Source organism: Oryctolagus cuniculus, chromosome 1 (assembly GCF_051225735.1).
Source record: "Oryctolagus cuniculus isolate XC-2025 breed Fujian yellow rabbit chromosome 1, ASM5122573v1, whole genome shotgun sequence".
In the NCBI taxonomy this organism is placed as follows: Eukaryota; Metazoa; Chordata; class Mammalia; order Lagomorpha; family Leporidae; genus Oryctolagus; species Oryctolagus cuniculus.
Window position 1 is genome coordinate 10,900,423 of NC_142867.1, and position 23,436 is coordinate 10,923,858.

General features: G+C 49.0%; 1 protein-coding gene across 2 annotated transcripts in view; it reads right to left on the reverse strand.

Annotated features, from left to right (window-relative positions):
* Window positions 1-7,775: 7,775 nt before the first annotated feature.
* The window catches only part of LOC100354986 (pepsin-3), a 28,450-nt gene continuing 12,789 nt past the window's right edge, over window positions 7,776-23,436 (reverse strand). The window contains exons 1-9 of one of the 2 annotated variants that reach the window (XM_070051241.2): window positions 14,837-14,991; window positions 14,254-14,413; window positions 12,237-12,354; window positions 11,272-11,390; window positions 10,397-10,596; window positions 9,785-9,901; window positions 9,134-9,278; window positions 8,937-9,035; window positions 7,776-8,102 (exon numbers count right to left, since the gene is read on the reverse strand). In XM_070051241.2, the coding sequence (XP_069907342.1) occupies window positions 7,953-8,102; window positions 8,937-9,035; window positions 9,134-9,278; window positions 9,785-9,901; window positions 10,397-10,596; window positions 11,272-11,390; window positions 12,237-12,354; window positions 14,254-14,413; window positions 14,837-14,892 (1,164 nt within the window). In that variant the 5' untranslated portion in view covers window positions 14,893-14,991 and the 3' untranslated portion in view covers window positions 7,776-7,952. Of the gene's footprint in view, window positions 8,103-8,936; window positions 9,036-9,133; window positions 9,279-9,784; window positions 9,902-10,396; window positions 10,597-11,271; window positions 11,391-12,236; window positions 12,355-14,253; window positions 14,414-14,836; window positions 14,992-23,436 lie in introns of those variants that run through there. The other variant, XM_089308158.1, reaches the window with a different exon arrangement.

Genomic DNA, 23,436 nt, shown 5'->3' on the forward strand with positions numbered 1-23,436 from the left:
CCTGTGGCTCATTGGACTAAAGATGTGGTCACTTTCATGTGTTTACCTTAACTGTGCCTGAGAGGGGCAGCTCTGGTTTTAGATGAGGAAACAGGACAGTAAAGTTTGCACCTTGATCAGAAAGAATGGGCTGGGTATTGAGGCTCAGGGCTCAGACCCAGAGGTTTCAACAGAGTCCTCTTTTCACGCCATCATCTTTTGCCTCACTTTTCCCCTTAGCGACTTCATACAAAATCTCATTCTGTCTGCAGACTGTGCAGTGCAGATGTCAATTTGTCTCTTGGCTTCAGTTGAGAGAAGTGTGGTTTCCCTCATGGAAGAGGGCAGCATGTGATCACCTGGTGGGTGGACCTACCCTGAAGCTGGCCTAGTGCTGTCTTACCTACAGGATGTAGGCATGGTGGTCTGAGGACACTGGACACTGTTGATAGTGAAGACAATGTCAGGCAGGGAGTCGACGGTGGAGCAGCTCATGGTGTTCTGGGAGGTGAAGACTGGGAGGGTTACCAGAGGCTCATTCATTCTAAAAGGTATTCCTACCACTTGAGTCTCAGGGAGATTTGGGAGGCACCCTGTTGACTTCCATTACCTAGCTGACCTGGGAGGAGAGCTGGCCAGGTAAAGGCAGGTGGCATCTCAAACAGGAAATTTACGGTTCTGCCTGCAATGTTGCTGACCCTACTTGGCCATCCCCTCAGAAGTGGTGGTTACTTTGGAAGCTGGGCTGAGTTAAGGGCTTTTCAGCTTAGAGCAAACAAGATCTGTGGCTCTGACCTGAAGTCCTCCGACTCCAAGGCGGTTCCATTTCCAAGGATTCAACTCTTGGCTGGCAGAGCTACCAGGGCTCTTCATAAGCTGACTTCTGCTGAAGCTGTGGCTTTCCACGTCAAAAGCCACTGCAGTGGATTGACCTGTTGGGTCTCCTTGATGGCAGATCACTGTGCAAAGCAGCCATTAATTGCCTGCCACTCATCTTTACATTGCTTCTGATGCCTAGCTCTCGTTTCCTCCTGGTTTTTGTTAAGGCAGACCAGTAAAAACCTTTAAAAGAGGAAGCAAGTCAAGGGGGTGATTGAGTCCCATCTCTAATCTTTGGGGACCTAAACTAGAAGTCTGTAGTCACAAGCATATTCTGATAGTGGTTTTTCTGTCAGGTAGACAATGCCCATGAGGAAGGCTCTGTTGTCACTTTAGCATCAAATATGATGACCATCTTATATATAAAATTTGAAGGCATTAGTAAAACTTTCATTTGGTTTGAAAGAGGAGGTTTTGCCTGTTTACTGTGCCCATGGAAAGTAAATCTAGCTGTGAAATCATAATTCAGGCTCTCATTTTGGCTATGCTATTACCACAGAAAAGTGTTAGCCATCTCTTTCATAAGATCTAAAGATCAAACTGTACATCCTCAAGACTTCTTCAGTATGGAGTCAGTTTCCCATCTTGAATAGAATAAAGAAGTGAGGGAACAAGTCAGGCTTCCCAGACCGCTTACTGACAATAACAATATCATGGTGACTCGTAGAGTCATATTGGCGGATATTGGGCATCTGTGAGACCATGGCTGTCCAGCATTGAGGACAGGGGAACAGAGGGCAGAGGTCATCACCCACGCACCCACTGGAGCCCAGGGCTTAGCCCATAGAAGGGAAACAGGGGTTTAGTTGTCACCTTCACCCACTGTTTCCTGGACCCAGAGTCCATAGAGGCAGGAGGCCTTAGGAGTTGTGGTGCCTGGTACCAGGACTTTGGGGCAAAGTCGAGAAGAACCACAACCTGTAGAGAGTCCCACTGAAAAGATCCTCCACCAGTCCGGCTTTACCTCAGGAATTTGAAAGGCTGGTGTGTGGATGGAGATCATGGAGCATTCAGTGGCATGGAAGGAGGTCCAGGGGTGTGTTTTGTGGCTGGCAGAAATCCAGGACCCCCAAGCAGCTCAGATCCCCAAGGGGAGAGCAAGGTCGATGGGAGAGGATGGGAAAGCCTGGATCTGCGTCTTGGCACCAGTATAAGGCCACCACAAAACACACTGAACACTGGAGTTAAAGGAAAGGTTTATTGTCAGGTAGAGGAAACCCGATGGGCTGGGGGGCGGGGAGAGGGTAAGAGAGTAACAGAGAGAGGATGGTTGAGAGAGAGATCATGAGAGAGACACAAGTGGTTTCATATAAGTCTATGTCAACCTTTAAGCTTTTATTTATTTGTACAAAATATTTATTCTTTGAATGGCAGAGTGACAGTGAAGGAGGGAGGGGTAGAGAGAGAATGATCTTCAGTCCACTGGTTTGCTCTCCATGTAGCCACAGTGTCCCAGGCTGGTCCAGACTGATCCAGGAGCAGAAACTCTACCCGAGTCTCCACAGTGGGTAGCAAGGTCCCAAGTATGTTGGCCATCCTCCACTACTTTACCAGGTATATTAGTAGGGAATTGAATTTAAGCAGCACAGCTGGGACTTGAACCAATGCTTAAACTGGCTTTATGGCATATCAGGAAGCAGCTTAACCCACTGTGCCACATCGCCATACCCTAAACTTTTCTTTTTTTTTAATTTTTATTTATTTATTTTTTTGACAGGCAGAGTGGACAGTGAGAGAGAGACAGAGAGAAAGGTCTTCCTTTGCTGTTGGTTCACCCTCCAATGGCCGCTGTGGCCGGCGTGCTGCGGCCGGCGCACCACGCTGATCCTATGGCAGGAGCCAGGTACTTATCCTGGTCTCCCATGGGGTGCAGGGTCCAAGTACTTGGGCCATCCTCCACTGCACTCCCGGGCCACAGCGGAGAGCTGGCCTGGAAGAGGGGCAACCGGGACAGAATCCGGCGCCCCGACTGGGACTAGAACCTGGTGTGCCGGCGCCGCCAAGGTGGAGGATTAGCCTATTGAGCCGCGGTGCCGGCCTAAACTTTTCTTGAAACATGATATGCACATAGAGAAAGTTGCATATGGCAAAGGAATAACTTGATAGATTTTCACATACTCTGCACATCCATGAGTCAGATTGCTGTTACAGCAGAAAAATATCATGGGCAGGCTCATTTTATTCAGAAAAGAGCTTCATGTGGGCTCGTGCTTCTGGAGAATCACAGTCTAAGATTGGGCAGTTTTCCCAGTATAATCCCTGGAGATGGAGTATTTGCTGGCTGAGGCCTGAGTTGGCCCAGGGGACTGCATGACTAGGGCAGGGAGTATGCATGTCTGCAGATTTCTCCTCTTCCTCCTCCTTCTAAAAATTTACTTATTTATTTGAAAGGCAGAGTTAGAGAGAGAGAGAGGAGAGAGGAGAGAGGAGAGAGGAGAGAGGAGAGAGAGAGAGAGAGAAACACTTCCATCTGCTGCTTTACTCCCCAGATGGCAGCAATGGCCAGAGCTGGGCTGATCTGAAACAAGGAGCCAGGAGCTTCATTCAAGTCTCCCATGTAGATGCAGAGGCCCAAGTATGTGGGCCCTCTTTTGCTGCTTTTCCCAGGCCATTAGCAGGGAACTTGGTCAGAAGTGGAGCAGCCAGGATTCAAACGGGTGCCCGTATGGGATGCTGGCACCACAGGTGGAGGCTTTACCCACTATGCCACAGCACCGGCCTCTCTCCTCTTCTTATGAAGTTGCTAGGATTCAGTGGTGAAGCTCCACTCTAATGACCCAATTTATTCCATCACTTCCCAAAGGCCCCACTGTAAAAACCAGAATTGGATGAAGTTTCCACCCATTTAATATCATTAATTCATGAGCCTGAGGACTAAACTTCTGCTTGGGCTCTGAGGGACAACCATGTGCTCACCATGGTAGCAGCAGCCACAGTCTAGAGAGAGCAAGCACTACAAGTGCCCCAAAGCTCCCTCAGGCTCTTTCCAGTCAATAACTGCCCCCTGGACCAAGAATACAACTGCTCTAACTTCACACAGCATGCATTCACTTTGCCTGGTTTTGTGCCGTAGATAAACGACACTGTATGACAAGTGCTTCTGTGTCTTGCTTCTTTGCTCAGATTGTTTGTGATACTTGTCTCTGGTGTGTGAGTTGTAAGTTGGTTATTTTTCTTGTGGTGTGTTATTCTACTGTGAGAATATATATTTTACTGATCTCTTCTTCAGTGTAAGGGTAGTTGGGAAGTTTCAAGCGGGGTTCATATTGAACACTCTAGTATATGTATGTCTTTTGGAGCACATATGTGTGTGCTTTTATTTGGAATATACCCAAGAATGGAGTTGCTGAGTCATAGTGGAGGCATTTGTGTAGCTTTAGTAGAAACCGCTACACAGTTTTCCAAAGTGATGTGTCATTTAATTATCCCACCTACCATGTATGGGAGTTCCAGTTGCTCCACAGACTCATCGACACTTGGTGTGTCAGTCATTTTAATTTTAGCCTTCCAGTAGGTTTAAGGAGAAATCTTGTAGCTTTTATTATTTATTTGAAACACACACGCACATACACACACACACACACAGATATTGAGATCCAATTCACTGTTGGTTTGTGGCTAGGTCAAAGTGGGTGCTGAGTGCTATCCAGGTCTCCCACATGGGCTATAGGGTTCCAGCACTTGGGTCATCATATGCTGCTTTCCCAGGTGCATAAACATGAAAGTGAGTCAGAAGCAGAACAATCAAGACTCAAACAGCTGCTCAACTCCATGGAAGACGCATCACATGTTTTTGAGCCCTAAACCGGACTCCCTCTTAGAGTGAAAAAGCATGCCAAGCAGCAGTGTAATTTAGAATAGGAAAATGAAAACAGATACTTGTTCCCCGTGGTAGTGAAACTGGTACTGCAAATGCCCCACTTCTCTGGGTATCTTGAGTGTCAGCTGCATCCATTTCATTGATCCATTTGTGGAAAGGGACCAGATCCAAAGACAGACTGAGAAATTCAGGGCACATATGCATGTGACCTCTGAGGGACCTGCTGCATGTTGGCCCTGTTTGTTCTCAGCCAAATGCTTTGGGGAGATTTGCTTCTGGGTACTACTTTCTCCTGGGTGTTTTTTTATTTATTTATTTATTTATTTATTTATTTATTATTTAATAAATGTGAATTTACAAAATGCAACTTTTGCATTGTTGTGGCTCCCCCCCAAACTCCCTCCCTCTGGCAGCCCTCCCATCTCCCACCCCCTCTCCCATCCCACTCTTCATCAAATTTCATTTTCAATTATCTTTATATACAGAAGATCAACTTAGTATATATTAAGCAAAGATTTCAACAGACTGCACCCACATACCCGCAGAAGATACAGAGTACTGTTCGACTAGTAGTGTTATCTTTAACTCTCATAGTAAAACACATTAAGGACAGAGATCCTACGTGGGAGCATGTGCTCCTGGGTGTTTTGTACTCACCTTTCCTGGAGAGTTCATGCATTTATTTCACAGGCACCTGCTGACAAGAGGCCTCACAGACAAGGCCTGGCCCCTGCCCTCGTGGGGCCTGTGTGCCTGTGGGAGGATGGATCTCACTTACTGATGCCCTCCACACTGCATGGCTGTCCCCTGACATTGGCTGCTCTGACAGGCACCCAGTGGCTCCATGATCTGTGCTGTCCTGAATGTCCATCAGCTGCCATCAGCAAGGGCTTGTGCATTTTCTGTGACCTGCAGCTGGTCTCAGTGACTTAGACTGTCCTTACCCTTTCCACCCTGACAGGGAGTGCTACCCAGTGTGCTGAGGTGAATGAGACCAGATTAAGATCAGCTGCCCCACCGGCGCCGAGGCTCACTAGGCTAATCCTCCACCTGTGGCGCCGGCACACCGGGTTCTAGTCCTGGTCAGAGTGCCAGATTCTGTCCCGGTTGCCCCTCTTCCAGTCCAGCTCTCTGCTATGGCCTGGGAGTACAGTGGAGGATAGCCCAAGTGCTTGGGCCCTGCACCCCATGGGAGACCAGGGGAAGCACCTGGCTCCTGCCTTCGGATCAGTGTGGTGCGCTGGCCGCAGCGCGCCAGCCGCAGCGGCCATTGTGGGGTGAACCAACGGCAAAAGGAAGACCTTTCTCTCTGTTTCTCTCTCTCTCACTCACTGTCCACTCTGCCTGTCAAAAACAAAACAAAACAAAACAAAAAACAAACAAACAAAAAAAGATCAGCTGCCCCTATCCAATGCTCCTGCTCCTGGATAGGCCATGGCTCTTATAGGCTGCTGTGTCCTGTGCCTCTGCAGACTGAAACTGTGAGGGTCGGAAGGTGAGGAACTGCATGCGTTCACCTGGACTGTGTGGGCCCTGGGAGTGACTGTCAGGGGGAAGGAGCAGTTCTGTGAGCCTGCAGCACAGTCCTAGGTTGTGTCCTAGGGAAGAGCAAACTTCTGGGTTGGTGCTGCTTCTCCTTGTCCCCAGCACACTGTATGCTTAGGATTTCAGCTTTTCTCATTTACTGTGTGCATAAAGTACCTTCATTGTGGCTGATTTTACAGTTTGTAAACTTTTAGGAAAATGAAATTTTTCATTGATTCAAGGCTGAAATTTCCTTTAGAATATTTGTCTGTTAAACTCCCTTGACCTTTGCAAGGTGTGCTTTATCTGTGTGCAATTCTGCAGCTCTGCGGGTGATGGACTACTGATAGTGGTATTGGGCTGGGGATACCCACTGAGCCCAGAAACCCATGAGGTTAAGAGTTGAGCACTTTATAGATTTTGCTTCATTTTGACTGGTGCACAGTCCTCTGCAGTCTGGCTGCTGTCATTGCCCTGGAGCTCTCGAGTTGATGTCCTGGGGTGTGCTGAGTATTGTAAAAAATATTTGTTTATTTGAAATTCAGAGGTAGAGACAGAGAAAGAGGTTTTCCATTTGCTGGTCCACTCCCAAATGGCTTCAATGACTGAGGCTGGGCCAGGCCAAAGCCAGGAGCCAGGAGCCAGAAGAGCTTCTTCTGGGTCTCCCATGTGGGTCAGGGGCTCAGGCCCAAGGTCCTGGGCCATCCTCTGTTGCCTTCCCAGCTGCATTAGCAGGTAGTTAGAGCAGAGGTGGAGAAGCTGGGCTTCTAACCTGTGCCCAGTGCTGGCACCGCAGAGGGCTGCTCCACCTGCTGTGCCACAACGCCTGCCCCTGTATCAAGCATTTTACCTGTATTATCTCACTCACAAGCTCACAGTAGTGTTTGGCCATGGCTTCTGCTGCTCTCTCTGTTTTGTTGGTGGGCACATAGAGGCTCAGTTAAGTTCAGTCTCTAGCTGATGGTTTTGGACTGAAACCTGGATCTCTCTCTTTCTTATTCCTGACCCTGTGCTCTCTTGTACTCTGCTCTCCTGCCTCCATGTGGGGAAACTGAGATCCAAAGAGGGGACTGACAGAGCCCAGCTCCTTTTCCTGGCATACACTACTTAGGCTGTATTTGCTACATGCCTCTTCCTAATAAGAGTTCCTTTTAGGGAGAAACAGCTTTTTATTGACATAGAATTTGAACTGTTTTCCTCTAATTAATTAAAAAAATGTATATAGAGAACAGCTTTCCTGAGATAGAATTCCTATGCAATACCATTTACACATTGGAGTGTATGATTCTGTAGTTTTTAACCTATTTACAGAATTTGCAACCAGCCTTTCAATGTTTTTTTCCCCCTAGAATCATTCCTGCTTTTGAATGCACCCAACAGTGTGTTTCCCGATCACCCATTCAGTGTTTTGTGTTCTTATGCTGCCTCTCTCTCTGATTGCTTCTGGCCTGTTATGAAATGTCACTGTGTTTGGTGCTGTCCAAGTGGACGTGTTCATTTCTGCTTGTCTGCCTGGTGTTATGACCCCAGCAATGGGAGGAGACATTCTAGTTAGGAGAAGGAGCCACAGACCTATTTTTATCAGCTATTTTTATTCTGTGTTATGGGTGTGAATGGGAACAGGGCCAAGTATCTACTTCTGTTGGAAGGTGACTGTGTTTCAGGAAGAACAATCAGGAAAATTCTGTCCACCAATGGTGGTGCAGGACTGAGGCCAAATCTCTCTGCAAGTGGTTTCAAAGCTGTGTGCTTAAGCTGCGGCAGCCAGGCCCAGCTGATTGTTGGCACGGTCGAAGACGGTGAAGTACTGGCGGATGAAGACGTCACCCAGGATCCAGAGCTCGCCAGTGTAGGTGTCAAGGTTCATGCCCTCGAAGCCGCTAATGCAAGCATCATCCTCCTGCAGTACAGAGAATAGCATGAGAGATAGGGAACAGGGTGGGGGTTACAGGTGCTGAGTGATAACCATTAAGAGATCCCTGGTCTGGCTGCAAGTCCTGTGCAAAGAGGGTCTACCTGGCTCAGTGTCCAGGGATGTGGCTGTTGCTGTGTTGGGGTCAGCCTGCAGAAGTGCTCCCTGCACTCTTGTTGTGCCTGGATTGCTGGGCATTATCTTCTGACTGTCAGACAGAGGAGCCCTGACCTCAGCCCTGGAAGGAGATTTAGAATCCCTGAAGCCACTTCTCATTATTCCCATTGTGGCCACTGTCACACTGGGCGGCTGTGGGTTCTTCCTTTTCCCTGGGTTACCGGGCTCAGCCCTGGTTGCAGACTACACTCATGTAGGGAGAGCACCAGGTGTTAGTACTTCTTGCTGAGTAAGGTCAACCCATTGGGAAAAACTGGTTTTGCACCTGGCCATATAGTAGGAAATAAGGGGCTTCCTGTGGGTTATTAGACTAAAGGTGTTGAGCTGACACCTCTGATTTTAGATGAGGCACATGCTGAGAGGTTGCACCCTGCTCAGAATTGATGGGCAGGACATTGAGACTGAGGGCTCTGACACAGGTCTAAATGGAGAGAATTCCCTTTTCACACCATCATTTTTTGCCTCTCTTTTTTCTAGAGGCATCATCCATTCTTGTTCTCTTGTGAATATACTCTCTGTCTGTAGGCCATGAAGAACAGGTGTCAGTCTGCCTCTTGGCTTCAGCTGTGAATTCTTTTTTCAGAGAGCAGTGTGCAGTCACTTTGTGTGAGGACCCATCCATCAGCTGGTCGAGTGCTCCCTTACCTCCAGGATGTAGGCACTGGCGGGCACAGGGTACTGGACTCCATTGATGGTGAAGACAATGTTGGGCAGGGAGTACATGGATGAGCAGCTGACGATCATCTGGAAGGTGTGAGTGTGGGGGTTAGAAGGGGTTCATTCCTTGCTCATGGTACTCCCACCACCTGAGTCTAGAAGAGAGCATTTGGGGCTGGACTTGCCTCGCCATCAGAGTTCTCAGAAGCTCCAATGTAGCTCTGGATGTTGGAAATGGCGCTGGTGGGGCCAGCCAGCAGAGAGGTGCCCGTGTCCACGATGGCCTGGCAGCCATCAGCACAAGCGATGGTCTCTCCATCCATGGTGATGCTGAGTGGGCAATACAAGGAAGGGTCCCCTGAGTCCCCAGGGGTTATACATATGACCTAGTTGGACCCTCCACAGGGGCAGAACAACTTGGAAGCCAGCTTCAAAGGGCCAGGACATGCTTGGTCTGCGACAATTTCTCAGTCATTTTGCCCTTATCCTAGACTACCAGTAACAGTCTTGCTACATACTGTGTGCTGCTTTCCAGGTTCCCTAAATGCTGAGAGGTATGGACAGGCAGGTTTGCTAACTGTCTTCCCCAGGTGTTCTGAAATGTTATCAAGCCTCCTTGGACCACAAGGAAGCATCAGTCCCATCCTTGTCAATGAGCTGGGCTCCTGGATAGTCCTCTCTCCTCCCCTTCAAGTGAAGTGCCTTTCTGGGCTCTCTGTGGCTTGACCATCCAGCTTCCTCCTGTGCTGGCTGTTCTAGGCAGATCAGGATAGCAGATCCACAGTGAAATGGGATCATGGTTCAGGCCAGGATGCCATGAACCAATATGGTCTCACCTGTCCATGGTGATCTGCCAGTAGCCCTCATAAGAAACAGGCACCCAGTTCAGACTTCCTGTGTAGTAAGACGAATCAACGCCACCAAACATCACAACACTGCCACTGTCATCATCACTGTGGAAAAAGGAGGGGTGGAAGACAGGAATTCACTCATTCACGTTGCACATCTGCTATGTACAGCCTAAGAGCTACCCTTGATGGGATACTTTTCAGTGCCAGGAGCTATACTGAATGTGTGACTGGTGTGGGTTCTTTTCATGTAATACCAAGTCCACACAGTGGTCCGTTTTATTATTTTCATGTTATAAGACACTGTGTCTCAGAGAAATAAGGCAGCTTGCTGAAATTCACACAGCTGTGTAGTTAGAAGGGAGGGGAGGGGAGGGGAGAGGAGGAGGGGAAGGGAGGGGAGGGGAGGGGAGGAGAGGAGAGGAGAGGAGAGATTTGGCAATGTTACTGGCCATAGATGTACTTTTCTGGACTTGGACATTGACTTCAAAAATCTCTTTCTTGTAAGATCCTATCCAGCCCATCCAGCCCTGGATAAGTCCCTTGCTGGGCCAGGTGAAAATGGTCTCTGTGGGAGAGGCCCCAGGCTAGCCAACCTACGAGCTCAGGTAGACGGAGAAGAGGTCCTCAGACACCAGGCCCTCGTTCCACATGTTGTCAAAGACGGGTGTGGCATCAGAGGCAGAAATGCTGGGGTAGGCCAGACCCAGGATGCCATCGAAGGGAGCATAGTACAGGAAGGAGCCAGGCTCTGACTCACTCAGCCCAAAGATCTGGTTGGTGTCCTCGATGTTCCCAACCTGTGTAGGAGGGAATGACAGTGAAGATATCCTTTATGGGCACCTATTCATTGCTGGGCTCCAGCCCTGGACCCAAAGCGATCCTGCTTCATTTCCTGGAGGACTCAGTTTCCGGGGCCTCAGGCTGGAAGGCAGGGAGAGGGACTGTTCCCTAGAATGCTTGTGGCTCCCCACTGGACAGAACTACTGTCCATGGCCACAGTGTGTGATTCACTGTAACATACTGATGCAGAATGAATGGTCAGTGTGCATTTGCCTTTCAGATTGAGTAGATGTGAAACAGACTCCAGCAAATTAGGGCCCTAGACCCCTGCCGTGCCCTGGAGATTTGAGGAGCTCCTGTGACTTGAGGGAAGAGGGGAAAGAGAGGGAGATGCTAAAAGAGAACTGAGCACTTGTGTCCCTTTCCTTGCCTCCTCCTTGACATTCAGCCTTAAGGTTGGCTGTAGACTTGACACCACTCCCTTACACACATATGGCTTCACCCCCAGAATGTGTGTGACAGCTCTGTCATATTGATCCCTGCACTGCCTGTTAGGTTGCTTGTGAGATCTCTGAGACTCATACTGTTAGGATGAGCTTGCTTTGGGACATTCACTGTGTTCACCCAAATCCTTGGAAACTGGCCCCAGGGTCGGGCAGTGTAGGGGGCAGAGCCCCTAGGTGGGTGCTCACGTTCACAGTGTCGTATCCCAGGAAGCCTGTCATGCTGCCAGTGCCATAGGTGATGGAGAGAGACTCGCTGGTGGCCTGGAAGGTGGAGGAGTCCTCAGGGTTGAACTGATTGTGGACGCCTGCAAAGGCAAGGAGTGACATCATTAACTTCCAGAGGGCAAGCAAGGGTGGTCGGATGGGCATGTCTTCCTGGGATGGGGTTTCTTGGCTTGAGTGGTACTATGGAGGAGAAAGATGACCTCTGCCCCAGAATGATCTTTAAGATGACCTTTGAAGGTCAAGAGTCCACAGGTTCCAATACCAACTTTTTGGCAGTCAGCACCACCTCACTGGTGGACAGTCACAGCCTACCTCATGCCCTCCTGAGGTCCCCCAGACAAGCGCTGGGTGCAGCAGCCTGGCTGCCCATGGTGCTGAGTGCTGTCACAGCCCCCCTGCACAGCCAGGGCTCCAGTTAGGGCACCACTGATTCCATAGGCACCTCCTATTAATTAAAATGGAAGTACAAAACCTGGAAGAGCATGGAGCTTGAAAAATTATGGTAATTTCCAATCACACAGTCCTTTCATTAGCAAGGCAATGAATTTTCTGTGTGTATTTTAATGAGCTCCTCACTCGTCTCCAGCCTGTCCCAGCTCAGCTTTAAGCCCACTGTGTCACATGGGACTCAGCATGGCTGGTGGGCCTGGAGCACTTCGTCCCTGCCTTGCTTTGGGCTTCTACGAGTGTTCTCCTCTGTGAGTCCATCCAACCACTTCCAAGTCACTCCTTTATCTCCAAGAGCATCTGTGCCCAGTGCTTTACTCCTAGTAGCTTCCTGGACAAGGCCTTTTGCTTGAATCCCTGAGTGATTCCTATAGGGTTGAAATTGGAACTGAGAGAAGTCACTGAGTGGTCAGGGCACCCAGCATCAGCTGTTGCTGGGCAGCAAGGGGCAAAATGGGCTGGGCATGGCAGGCACTCACTGCAGGCAGCACTGGAACAGTAGACAGAGGGCACCCACAGGTTGGAGGAGCCAGTGTCAAAGATGACGGTGAAGTCCTGAGGGGGGGTTCCGATGCTGATGGTGCCAAAGTACTCGGTCTGCAGGGGTCAGGACAGCACAGCTCAAGGACCTGCAACTCCCCATCTAGGCCTCTCCCCAGAACAGCTCCTAAATCCAACTCTATCTTCTTCCTTTTTCTCACTTCCCCCTATGCCCCATCAAGTATACCCTCCTTCAAAGCCCAGCTCTGGTCTCCACTGCTCCTTGAAGTCTTCTATGCTCCCTGGTTGCCTCTGACCATTAACCTCCTAGCACGTTTGCTTCCGAGGCTTATCTGCTGGCCTCTCAGCCGGTGCCCAGCCTGTCAGTCTCGCCCTCCTGGAGAGCACACCTTCTCAGAGGATGGGGTGTAAACAGTGGCACCCAACCAGATCATTCTCGCTGATCAGGAGACATACAAGTCACTTCAACATTGGAACTAATTTCTAAACCTTGTTGTGAACAGCAAATTTCAAGAAAAGGGTCTATTAGTATTTTTATTCTCAGTGTCAGCACTTTCCTCCCTACCATCTCTACTGCAGTCACCCTGGCTTTGTACTGTTCTCAGACAACCACGAGCTCCATCCCAGGGCCTTTTCTCTGGGTATTCATTGTGCTAGGAAAATGGTTTTTTTTTTTTTTTTTTTTTTTCCCTCTGGATCTTCTCTTGGCTGACTCCTTATTCCTCATTCAGAGCTCTCATCCAATGTCACCTCTACCAAGAAACTTTCTCTGATCACATTATCCAAATTTCCCCCTCCCCAACTTTTCTTCTTCCCACTGGTTAGTTAAATAATTAATAGTTATGCTTTGTGTCCCCTCTCATGACCTGAGTTCATCTCACACACTTGTTTCTGTCCCTAGACTTGGTTGGCTCTAGTTACTGTTCCCAGCATATGCCGAGCCTCTGGCCCTTCATAGGTCTTCGTAAACATTTGTGAAATGGACAAATGGACTGATATTTCTGAGCTCTACCAAGGGCCAGCTGAGCCTATGCTAAGCACGCCCAGAAGCTCTATTGTGTTAATGACTTGCAACTACCTGAGGATGGTGGCCATTAGTGGATCTGTTCTGAGGCTCAGAGAATGTGAACAAGTTGCCCAAGATCTCCAGGCCTGCAGGCATTACAGCCCCCCCTTTGCAGAAGGTTTGGTAGATCTCACAGGCCTAGCCATTGACCATAGGAAAGGCTGCTTTGTGCCCTTGGCCATGTGCTATGCATAGGGAAGACACACAGTGTCTACTGTAGGGCTGGCCATTGGGTTCCAAATGAGAGAGTCAGAGAGGTTCTGAGACTCAAACCTGATCATACCACTCCAGTGATTCAGATCAATCTGTTGCATTTAGGGTCCAGGCCAAGTCAAACCTGGCCTCTTAGTGGTCTTCCCCACCCATAGCCCCTCGGCCTCGCTTGGCACCACCATCCTTCCCACTGTGTCTTTCTCTCACACCCTCTTCTTCCTCCTTCAAATGCACTTGGCTCCCTCTGGGCATGGGTTAGCAGGAGTCCTCATGTTCTCTGGAATTCCCTCCCTGCTCTTAGAAATTCCTGTTCTTCCTTCACAGCTCCCAGGAGACCTCCCTCTCCTACAGGAGCCACTCACTCAGCAAATGAACCCTCACTTTGTGCCCCTCATCCTAGTTTCATTTCTCACTAGGTAGTGAGGCTCAGTGAGGTTGTCTTTCTCTCCTACTGTATTACATTTCTCAGTGCTGCCTTCTGGTCCCAACACAAGGCCTGACACATAGCAGAGCACTCAGTATAAATAAGCATTGAATGAATAAACAATTGAATGAAGAACAAGTGAGAGCGAAAATTGTGATTGGAGTTTTTCTGACAGCTCTGGGCTGCTGAGATCCAGGGAGCAGTCGTTGGCTGTCATCCATTCCCCCCAGACACCCTCTCTCCTCCTGGCTCAGTCCTTGTGGCTGCCCCTTCCCCCTGCCCATGCACTCACATCCAGGTAGTTCTCCAGACTCTCAGTGGGCACTGAGTCGAAGGCAGCTTTGGGCAAGTACTTGGTGGCCAGGTTGAGGGTGTGAGTCTTCAGGTAGTCCTTCAGCAAGCCCTTCTCAATCAGGTTCTTCCTCAAGGACTTCTTTCTGACCAGGGGGACCCTGGGGCAGAGCATTGGCACATGCATGGTTAGAGGAGGAGGGATAACTGGGCAAGGATCCTACTAAGGGGATGCTACAGAAGCTGGAAGACAAGGAAATTGGTCTGAGAGAGAAGGAAGGAGGAGGCGAGAAGGTCCCATCTGTTAGCCAACGGTGCATGGAGATACGGTGACTGCTGGCCAGTGATGGAGCTGAAACCAAACTCTGGCTGCACTCAGGGCTTGGGCTGTAAACCACGACTGCGATGTGGCCTCCCCAGAGGGGCAGAAAGAGATACCAGGAAGGAAGACTCAGATATTGAAGACTGGGAGGAAGGGAAGGAGGAAACTAGAAGAGAAAAGAAAGGGGACATGGGAGGCAGCAGAGGACTGGGAATTTGCCTCTGGAGTTTCTCTTCTGGTTGCCTGATGATGCCACACTCACTTGTGGATGATGCACTCAGAGAGCGCCAGCAGGCCAAGGAGCAGCAGCCACTTCATGGTTCTTCCTGGCTCCCAAGTCAGCGAGGAAGGCAGGACGAGTGGAAGGTGTGCAGCAGAAGGCAAGAGCTACTGTTTATATATGTGCGGGCCAACTCATGACTGTATTAACGTTTATCTGTCTGTAAATGCCACCTGTTATCACACTCCCAAACAGAACAGCCTCTGATAAGGCAGCCCTGCCTGCAGTCATGTTCTGAAAAGGTGCCTGTACAGTAGCTGTCCACTAACACTGCATCCCATGATTAGAGTGCACCTGCCCAGAGGCCGCCAGCCATTGAGTCGTGGCTATGAATTACAGTAAGAGCAGGGCCCATGTTATAGCCTCCAAGCTTGCTGTTTTGACAGAATTGGTTAGAAGTGTACTGAACACAACACTGAACTGGTGTTGAAGGAGATCAAGTACCCCAATTTGTCCCAGTGGGACAGATACAGGGTTCCTAGAGGGCATCTGCCCAACTTAGTGATGGGTGTTGTTGCTGTATCTGCCACCCTGGAGGGTGTGTCCAGTGTGTAGTTTAGGGATCAGGACACGCTTCTCTGTATAGATGGCTGCATATGTTATGATATTATGGAGTGTGTATATATGGGGATAGTTTTGGCTTCTCTCACTGGTTCTTTGCTCATCACTCCTTCCTGAAACTGGAATTATCTTCTCCTAGGTGGGTCACAGAAACTCTAATCTCTATTGCCTTTAGCCAGCCATGATGAAATTCTATGCTGGATGATTGTCCACAGTATGATCTAAGGCCATATCCCTTACCCCAGAGGGGTCCTGCCATAGCCATGGGAGGTAGGTAGGCTGAAGTGTCCATGCTTGGACCCCCTCCCAGTCTATAAGCAATCATGCCTGTGAAATGAACTCCTCACAAACCTCCCCCAAAACCAGGATCACAGGGCTTCCAGACAGTAGGGCACAATGGGTGAGAACCAAGCCCATTTAAATGTGTGGATGTCCAGCTGGTGTTAGTGGCTGCAGAGTTGGTTGTTTGGGGTGCGGGGAAAGTCCTGCACATCTGGCGTCTGCTGTGAGCTGTGTTGGGTCGGGGTTGTAGGAGTAACTGAGTCTGAGACTGAGTCTACACAGTGTTGGTTCAGTGAAGTGGGATCTGCTGGAATGGCTGAGACTCAAGAAGCTGGGGTTTGAGAGGGAAAAGAGCCAGAAGGTGTCGGAAGGAACCTGTGGTCCCTGGGTGGCTGCATGGTCATTTCCGGTGTGTGCAGTTCTTCTGCAGTCAATTACTAGAGGTCAAAGTCCCATCCTATGGGGAGGTAATTCACTGGACAGAGAAAGAAGTGCAGACATAAAAGAAATAAAGCAAAATGCACCATACCATGGTTATTGCATTCTGTAGTGGCTCAAATGAAGGGAAAATGGGCTGTTGGTTCCACACATCCACTTGGTTCCTGTGGAGCAAGACACTGCACCTTAGCGACTGCCCCAATATCCTTGGAAGGGTGTCCCCTGGAGAAACATGCTGGACCAGAATGTCTTTATCTAGTTCCTCTGACCCTGAGTCAGCCATTAAGAAGAGCAACGTACCTGTGTTCATTGTAGATGTCAAGGCCAACATGCTGCAGATCAAACAAGTTGGGCTCTGTGACACTGATGTCAACCCCCTGATGAAGTCTGGTAGAGGGAATGATGTCCAGGTTCTACTGGCTCCTGATTTTGATTGTTTGATGTCACCAACACAATTGGTATCATCTCAGTTGAGTCCTGTAGGCTCATTATAATTTTTTTTACCACAAAATAAGAAAACCAAAGAACCTCACCAGGTTTTAGTACAACACTGGAAGGTTGCAAGGGAGCTCCTGTTGGTCACCTAGCATTAAACAAGTCCAAACAAGTTTGCTGCACTTAGCGCCATTGGGGGAGGTTTAAAAAGTCCAAAGATGAAGATTCCAATGAGAAATATGGTCCAACATGGTCTGGTGCAACAGTCAGGCTATTCATCAAGACAACAGTGGACAAAAGGGCCCAGGCTGCTTGATTCATGCTGGGGGTGGGGAAGACCCTGGAACTGAAACTTAATGAACGTGGGAATGGATAGGATATGGAAGCTGGAGTGGTGTGACAGGCTTTATGTGTAGAAGTTGTGTTTCCTGTACCTAAAGTCTGGTTGGGAACAGACATGATGTTTGACTGAGTAATGGATACTTCCTTTACTCAGTGTTGTAAACTGAACCTGGCGGTAAAGTCCTGCTAGAGGCTGCAGTAATGAGAGTGAAAGTTGATGACATACAATACAAGATATGGGACATGAAGACAGGCTGCCTGTGAAGCAGTCACCTGCCTTTCACCTGAAGCTGTTATGGATGGATGTTGGATTGGGGCGTGTTTCTTATTACAAGTTGTGAATCTTGAAGCAGGTGAATCTGTTCTGTGATTTCAACTGGACCTGCAACCTGGCAGCCAAAGTCTTTTCCCAATACCTCAAAGTGTGGAGTGGAGGCTTCAGTACTGGGAGGTAGACCATGTGGAGTCTAGACTAGGGCTGGGGGAGCAGCCTGTGAACACCTCCCAGCAAAGCCTGCTGGGAGTTTGGACTGGAGAATTCCCTCTTGAGGGGCATTTCCTTCCTTGTGGATCCTTGACTGCAGCTACCACCGTGACTGAAGGACTGAAATGATCTTGGCCCCTGAGATAGCCCTTCCCCCATGTCAGAGAGACTCTCTAATGGGGAGGCTGATACCAAGAAGAGTCAAAGTAACATGGAAATGGTTTGTACAGTGTCAAGCTATCACAGAAATGCAAGGAACAGTACAAATAGGGTAACTCTTTCTTCCTAAAACTGATTCTGGGACTGTATGGGGAGTCCCTGGGTTCTCCAGTGTCCCATAAACAGCTCACAAGACAAGGGAAAGGAGAGAGAACAGGATGCCTCCTGCATTCCCACATGGAGGAGCTCAGGATCACCTTGAAGGCAGCTTTGGATTGGGAGAGACAATTAATTCTTCCTGCGTGAGAGATTTTAATACCCACAGTTGGCTGACGTGCTTAGGTACAGACTTCAAGGAGCAGGGCAGACAGTTGCTAGGATGATCCTGCTATGGTTTGAGTATCAGTTTGGATGCTGGACTTCCCACAAAGGCCATGTGTCAAAAGCTTGGTCCCCAGTGTGGTGTTTGGAGGGTGTGGAACCATTAAGAGGTGAGGCCTCGAGGCAGGCCCTTGGATCTGTAGGTCAAATGTGCCCCTAGACATCAGTTCTCGTGTGAAGGCTGCTATGAAAGCCTGAGTCTGGTTCTGGGCTTGCTATGTGATCCTTTTTTCTGCACATGCTTCCCCATCCACTATGGGTCCCTCGTCAGAACCTGTTCCTGCCCTATGTATTTGGGCTTTGACTATTAACACCGTGAGATGAATAAATCTCTTTGCCTCAAAAGTAGCTTGGCTTGGGCTGGTGCTGTGGCTCAATAGGCTAATCCTCTGCCTGCGGCACTGGCATACCAGGTTCTAGTCCTGGTTGGGGTGCCGGCTTCTGTCCCGGTTGCCCCTCTCCCAGTCCAGCTCTCTGCTGTGGCCCCGGAGTGCAGTGGAAGAAGGCCCAAGTGCTTGGGCCCTGCACCCCATGGGAGACCAGGAGAAGTACCTGGCTCCTGGCTTTGGATCAGCGCGGTGCGCCAGCTGCAGCATGCTGGCTGCAGCAGCCATTGGAGGGTGAACCAACAGAAAAGGAAGACCTTTCTCTCTGTCTCTCTCTCTCTCTCTCTCTCTCATTGTCCACTCTGCCTGTTAGAAAAAAAAGTAGCTTGGTTCAGGAATTTCATTTTTGTAACGAATAACACAGCTCCCAGCTATCTTTGCCCATGGATATTCTTGCATTTCGGTAATCTATTCCTAGGTAGTGTGGCAGGAACCATGACTTGTTTCTAGCCAATAAGTTAGAGCAGAGCAGATGAGACATCAGTGGTGTGGTTGCATTGTATAGGATTGGGGCTTCTGCCCTCCTTGTTGACTCCATGTGGACTCTGTTCCTGCTGGCTCTGAAGAAGCAAGCTGCTCCATGGAGAGGCCTGTACAGGAAAGCATGGAGTGTGGCCTCAGCCAACAGCTAGACTGAGGGCCCCTGTCTGACAATCCACTAGGAACTGAATCTTCCCCAGACCTGGTGAGTGTGGAACAGATCGTTCCACCATTGAGCCTCAGATGAGACCACAGCCCTGGCTGAACTGTGGTCAGCAGCCCTGTGAAACCCCAACACAGAGAACCCTCACAAGCTGACCCTAGATTCATGACCACCCAGAAACCATGACCTTAAAAAATATAGGTGCTGAGAGTTAAATATGTATTAATTTGTTATCACCAATAGAAAACAGGCCTAGAAACATCCTGAGAAGTCTACCAAATCCCACTGGGAAGCCTTGCACTCTTCCCTGCTTGGGGCCACTTCCAGACAATGTGAGTGATTTAAGGGGGAAACTGGCATCATTGGAAGGGGTTTCCACAAAGCTTCATCAATACCATACTTGAATTTCATTGATTTTTTATACTCTTCTGAACACTTTGTGATACATGATCTTTTTTTGTTTTAAATCACTATTTCTGCTTTATCCCCATTGACGTAGATGGATGGCTTAAGTGGTCAGTGCAGGCTCTCATAACCAAGGGTGGCACTGGCAGGACTGGACTCTGAATCTCAGAACAGCTCTGGTCTGGGAAGACTGCCTCACCTGCTGCCTCCCAGGTGTACATTGGCAGGAAGCTGCAATTGTAGCAAAACTAGGACTCAAACTCAGGGACTCCAATATAGGATGTGGACATTCCAAGCAGAAATGTAACCACTGAACCAGATGCTTGCACTTAAAATTTTTATTTACCTATAAATACTCTACACTAACCATTCATGAAGGGCTGGCATTGTGGTGCAGCAAGTGGTTTCTGTCCATGGGTTATTGTGAAAGTAGACATTCTATAATGACCATCTTTTTTTTTTTTTTTTTTTTTTGACAGGCAGAGTGGACAGTGAGAGAGAAAGACAGAGAGAAAGGTCTTCCTTTGCCGTTGGTTCACCCTCCAATGGCCGCCGCGGCCGGCGCGCTGCGGCCGGCGCACCGCGCTGATCTGATGGCAGGAGCCAGGAGCCAGGTGCTTTTCCTGGTCTCCCATGGGGTGCAGGGCCCAAGCACCTGGGCCATCCTCCACTGCACTCCCTGGCCACAGCAGAGGGCTGGCCTGGAAGAGGGGCAACCGGGACAGAATCCGGCGCCCCGACCGGGACTAGAACCCGGTGTGCCGGCGCCGCTAGGCGGAGGATTAGCCTAGTGAGCCGCGGCGCTGGCCCTATAATGACCATCTTAGAAGTGCTCAGAGAGGCCATCTCCATGGACCCCTTTATCTGAGCTCTTAGAAGACAGAGGAGGAATCCCAGTTCCAGGGCTGTCTGGTCATCAGGGTTGATCCTGGGCTGCCAGTTAGGAATCTGTGTAATCTCACTGTGCTGGGCTGGTCCAGCGGAACGTTTAGACAACAACATTTACCTTGCCGTTAGCCCTGCCTGGCACTCACTGTGGCAGTGCCTGGCTTTGAGGAGCACTGGGCGTAGAGTCTATAATTCAGGCCACTGTTGCCAAGATCCCAGGTGTTCAGCAGTCTTCTGTGAACATAGCAGATAAAGCAATGGAATGAGGTTGAATAAACAATTCCTGGCAAGGCAGAGATGGAGAACGTAAGAATGATAGGTGCTGGCCAGCGCCGCGGCTCACTAGGCTAATCCCCCGTGTGGGGAGCAACTGGGAGCAACTCGGACTAGACTAAGTTACTGGAATTAAGACTTATTCTATGCATCTGCTCTCCCACAATATGGCGCTGGGAGAGGAGGAGACAGTTTCTACACAGCTGACTCCAGTTCAACCAATAAACTGTAGGACCTGCTCCTGATTGGAGGAGAGCAGCATACTCGGCGTGTGGGTAGCAGAGTTGGGATTGGTGGAAGAGGACTATAAAGGAGGAGAGAGACAACATGCACCAGGAACATCTAGAGGGAACACCTATCTGAAGGAACACCTGTGCAGCCCCCGAGAGAGCCAGCCGGCGGTGTGCCGCTCCCCCGCGGAAGTGGGGAAAGTGGCTAGGGGGAACCGCCCTTCCACTGAGGTGGAAGGGTTGGTAGCCAACCCGGGAAGAACCAGCAGCAAACCCGGGGAGGGCCGAGCAGACGAAAGAACAGCGCAGGGTCCTGTGTCGTTCCTCCACGAAGACGGGGAGCGACATAATGGTGCCGTGACTCGGATATGAAGCCTAGGCAGGGTTTAGTGTCGTTCCTCCACGAAGAGGGGGAGCGACACCCCGCCTGCGGCGCCGGCACACCAGGTTCTAGTCCCGGTTGGGGCACCAGATTCTGTCCTGGTTGCTCCTCTTCCAGGCCAGCTCTCTGCTGTGGCCCGGGAGTACAGTGGAGGATGGCCCAAGTGCTTGGGCCCTGCACCTGCATGGAAGACCAGGAGAAGCACCTGGCTCCTACCTTCGGATCAGTGTGCTGTGCCGGCGGCCATTGGAGGGTGAACCAATGGCAAAGGAAGACCTTTCTCTCTGTTTCTCTTTCTCTCACTGTCCACTCTGCCTGTCAAAAAAGAAAAAAGAATGATAGGTGCTAAGGGGTTGTTTATCCCTGAGATAGCTGGTCTCCCAGAAGCTTTCCATCAGGGTCTCAGTCCAGGGCATGGTCTTCCCATCACAGAGGAGCACCTTGCTCTCCATTTCTGAGCCCAGACCCAGCTGCTCTTCCAGAGATGCAGGCAGGTATAACATTTCATTTATTCTTGGTTCACATATGCCTGTAGCATGAAGGGACAACAAGTTCATGGAAAATGTAATTAAAAGATACATTTATCCTGATGCACAAAGGTCTTGACATCTGTGCATAATTATTAGCAAAACATATTTTCAATGAACATGATGATGTATTCTCATATATGATGTTATTAAAATATCTTTATTCATTTTAGTATTTTTTTTTGTTCTAGTACCGTTGGTTGAACTCTGTAATTAACACAGTCTTTCTGGCACATCTCTGTTCACTGACCATGCTTGACTTCTTCCTTTATTTGAAATTGACTTTTGGGATCTCTGTTAAATATAAGAGTGGGAATAACTCAAATGGTAGAGTTAGAAACATACCAGGGGATTCCAATTCAATCCCATCAAGTTTGCATGTACCAATGCCATCTCACTAGTCCCAGTGATCAATTTCTGTTCACAATTGATCATAATGATAGGACTAAGAACCAAAGGGATCACATAAACAAGAATAGTGTCTGCAAATACTAGCTGAGAGAATAAAAAAGGGAGCGAATGATCCAACATGGGAAGTGAGATACACAGCAGACCCATAGAATGGCAGATGTCCTAAACAGTACTCTGGCCTCAGAGTCAGCCCTTAAGGCATGCAGATCTGGCTGAAAAGCCCATGAGAGTATTTCAGGCATGGAAAGCCAAGACACTCTGGCAAAAAAAAAAAAAAAAAAAACAAAACAAAAAACAAAACAAAACAAACACAACAACAACAAAACAAAAAAAAAAAACACAAACAAACAAAACAACACCTAAATGAAAGATCTCCAAGAGTGAGATCCCAGTGGAAACAGGTCATCAAAGAAGGAGGTACCTTTCTCTGAAGGGAGGAAAGAACTTCCACTTTGACCATGGCCTTGTCTAAAAATTATCAGAGTCAGTGAACTCAGGGGGTTTCCATAGCCTTGGCAGCTTATGACAAGAGCCTAGGGTGATTACTGATGCCATAAACAAGAGTGTCAATTTGTTAAGTCAACAACAGGAGTCACTGTACACTTACTCCTCATCTAGGATTTTTGTTCTTAGTGTGCTGTACATTGAGATTTCATGCTATAACTAGTACTCAAACAGTATTTTTCACTTTATGTTTCTGTGTGGGAGCAAACTGTTGAAATCTTTACTTAATGTATGCTAAACTGATCTTCTGTATATAAAGAGAATCGAAAATGAATCTTGATGTGAATGGAAGGGGAGAGGGAGTGGGAAAGGGGAAGGTTGCGGGTGGGAGGGACGTTAATGGGGGGGAAGCCATTGTAATCCATAAGCCGTACTTTGGAAATTTATACTCATTAAATAAAAGTTAAAAAAAAACTTTATTCATTTATTTGAAAATCAGAGTTACAGAGAAAGATCTTTTTTTTTTTTTTAATTTGACAGGTAGAGTTATAGACAGTGAGACAGAGAGAAAGGTCTTCCTTCTGTTGGTTCACTCTCCAAATGGCCACCATGGCCGGTGTTGCACTGATCTGAAGCCAGGGGCCAGGTGCTTCCTCCTGGTCTCCCACTCGGGTGCAGGGGCCCAAGGACTTGGGCCATCTTCCACTGCCCTCCCAGGCCATAGCAGAGAGCTGGACTGGAAGAGGAGCAACTGGGACTAGAACCGGTGCCCATATGGGATGCCGGCACCGCAGGTGGAGGATTAACCAAGTGAGCCATGGCGCCGGCCCCCAGAGAAAGATCCTGACTACTGCTTTACTCCCCAGTTGGCTGCATTGGCCAGGACTGCGTCAAGCTGAAGCCAGGATCCA